A 2,962-nucleotide genomic window follows, 5' to 3' on the forward strand; every position below is an offset into this window, starting at 1 on the left:
TGGTTGATAATTACATTAACCAATTAGATGCCTCCATATAATCAAATATCAAACGTATAAGGTGGAGTGGATAGTCATAGAATTAATTGAACAATATTGTAAACAAGGAGTTGAAGGATCATTGTCTAATTAATACATAAATATAGGGAGTTGCAGGATCTATATTTTTTTATCATTGGGTTGAATAAATTAAATTGAATTAACAGATAAAAATTAAACACGGGTGTGTCAAAGACTAAAAAAAGATGCGTGTTTATAATTTTTTAGATTATAATCATAAAGAAAACGGAAGCTTGCCTAAAAAGATTCCACAATATATGTAGATTTACTAATGTATAAGCCAAAAGGCAAAAAGGAATTTCTCAGCTGAGAGCTCTGAGCTGTACTCCCACAAAATTCTAATATAACATACTAATACTAATTAAAACAAAGTTTATTAATCAACAATGTATTGACAATATATATAAAACTAAGGTAGCTAATGAGTGGCTTGGTTTAGTAGGTGATGAGCCTCTGCCAACTGATAACTAATTAACAATACATATATAAGAGATAAACAAGCTTAAGGTACAGACAAGAGAATCTCTCGGTATTCCTTGTGCATTTAAAAGTAAATGGAACAAAAATAAGGTAATTAAATACACACCAAAAAGAAAGAAAAAGGTCTATGATAATAGTGAGAGAAGCTAAATTCCGGTGCTAGCAATCTCCCTGAAACGACGTTGATCAGATTCTAACCTCTGGAGCCTGATGTCGTTGTTGAACTTCTTGATGAAGGCCTCTGCTCGCTGGTTCAACTCTTCCTGAGTCATCGACTTTTCCCTTCTCAACGACACTCTGTCGCTAAATGTATCCGATTTCTTAAGCTCCCGGCGAGCCCATGTCAATGCATCGTCCTCGTCATCGTGATCGTCATCAAAGTTACATTGATTTAGTTGACGTTGTGGGACTTTGAATTTGGTACTTGTGATGGCCAATTGCCGGCCGGTTAGGCGAGGAGGCGTGTCCCAAGTGTCACTCTTTTTGAGGTGCTTACCACTTGCCTTGCCTTTCCCCTCCATGATGGCCTTCCATGTCGTGTCCAATGTCTTGGTGTCATCATCCGCCTCCATCTCCTCCTCTGTTGGCATCGAGTCACCGCAGCACTTTTCCGGTGACGGCCCAGATCGCTGATGACCATCATAATCAAAGGTAGTAGTGCTAGTACTCAGACTAGTACTTGGCATGACACCTTCTTGTACTGTGTGAATGTCAAGCCAACTCATCATCTCATTATTCGATGAGTACAGATTCTTGTCCAGAGATGATGAAGAAAATAGAGAAGTTGCATCATCTTCCGGATGACTTTGGATTAATCTGTCCTGCTGCTGCTGCTGCGGCTGGGCGGACAACATCTGGGATTGGCTGCTGTTGTACTTGTTGTCGGTGCTGCTGTCTGGACTGTAAATAAAATCGTGAGAGGGGTCAATGCTGTCAGTGGTCTTGGCATTGTTTTTGTGGTTTCTGCGTTGGAAAGTGGAGGAGGCGGCGATGGTGACGATGATAAAGTTGAGGATGATGAAGATGTAAAGAGGGGATAAAGAGCAGCAGCTTTTGAAGGAGGTCCAGATGTGGGGGACGAGGGAAAGACTGAGGTTGAGCAGGTAAGGAATGACTGCTGCTTTGAAGAATACCACTGTCGACACTGTCCCTACACAAAGCAGCAAAACCTTTGCCGCCCAGATTGCCGTTTCCAGTCTTCCTCTTCCAAACATATGGTCCATCATCTTAATTTGTATCCTAATTATAATAATTCCTAACTGGAAGAAGGATAAGTTTGAGAAATTCAAATTCAAAGTAAGAAGAAAGGAGCAAAGAATGTGTCAAAAACCACACGCTCTGCGTCTGCTCAACGAAAGGAGACCCAAAATAGCATATAAAACGGCCATTTTCGAAACAGTAGAGACTTGGGATATTGGAGACTACTTGGGCTAGGCACGGAGACTAAGGAACTGAGAGAGAGAGAGAGAGAGATGACAGGGTTCCTTAAAACAGCGTAAAAAATTGCTGGAATAAATTTCTACCTTAAGGCTCGAGACAAGAAGAAGTTTGGTGCGTGGCACTTGATGAAAATATGTATATGAGCAGCCTTATAGCCTAGCTAGGATAGGATCGCATGAAAATATTGGATCACTCCCATATCATATATATATACACACACACACACACAAAGAAAAAGAAGAAGAAAATGAAGAGGGAATGAAGGTGGACTGATGGAGTCGGACTAATTCATTCATATAGAGCTAAGAAGAATGGACAGAAAGTAAAGCAGAGAACGGATGCAGTTTGCATTTGCAATTGCAGACGGATTTTGCATCTCTTCGACTTCAATGGCGATGCAGTGAATGGGCTTTTTATTTAGAGAGAAACAACGAAAGAAAAACAACGAATTAATTTAAGAAGATGAGCAAGGACAAGGAGGGCCAAGAGCCATGGGGGAGGGAGGGCTTAAATGCACAAAAGCCGAGGGAAGGCCTCTGTGTCAGAAATTTTTAGTTGTGACGGAAACACAAGTGGTATATCGTGTGTTTTAATAGTAATTGTGAGAAATTTTATTTTTTAAGTTATTAACTTTTTAGCACACATATAACGCCATTTGTTTAGTAACACGTGACGTACCACTCTGTATACCGGTCATATTGAAAAATCTCTTAAACTCCTCTCAACTATTCCTTCCTTGATCAAATCTCTGCCCTCCAATTTTCGTATCCTCTCCCAAACTGTTCGACGTTTGCCACGTTATTCTTTTTATAATTAAAGATTACCCTTTTTTTGTTAATTATAGTCATATATGGCCCGGCACCAGCAACAGCAACACTACAGATAAGAAAATTAGTTGATGTCACAAGTATGACAAAAGTTTTGAATTAATTAACCAAAATCTAATCTCCATTAGATCCAGTACCGCGCCTCTTTGCTTTCA

At 39.8% G+C, this 2,962-nt stretch overlaps 1 protein-coding gene across 1 annotated transcript; it reads right to left on the bottom strand.

Annotated features, from left to right (window-relative positions):
- Window positions 1-686: 686 nt before the first annotated feature.
- On the bottom strand, window positions 687-1,763 carry LOC103420430 (uncharacterized). Its single transcript, XM_008358496.1, has one exon. It carries the CDS (start codon window positions 1,761-1,763, stop codon window positions 687-689), a length of 1,077 nt encoding a protein of 358 aa, XP_008356718.1.
- Between the last annotated feature and the right edge of the window lie 1,199 nt (window positions 1,764-2,962).

Source organism: Malus domestica, chromosome 06, assembly GCF_042453785.1.
Source record: "Malus domestica chromosome 06, GDT2T_hap1".
Lineage (NCBI taxonomy): Eukaryota > Viridiplantae > Streptophyta > Magnoliopsida > Rosales > Rosaceae > Malus > Malus domestica.

Coding starts and splice junctions, on each gene's coding strand:
- LOC103420430 (XM_008358496.1), bottom strand. CDS start 1,763: ATGGACCATATGTTTGGAAGAGGAAGACTGGAAACGGCAATCTGGGCG.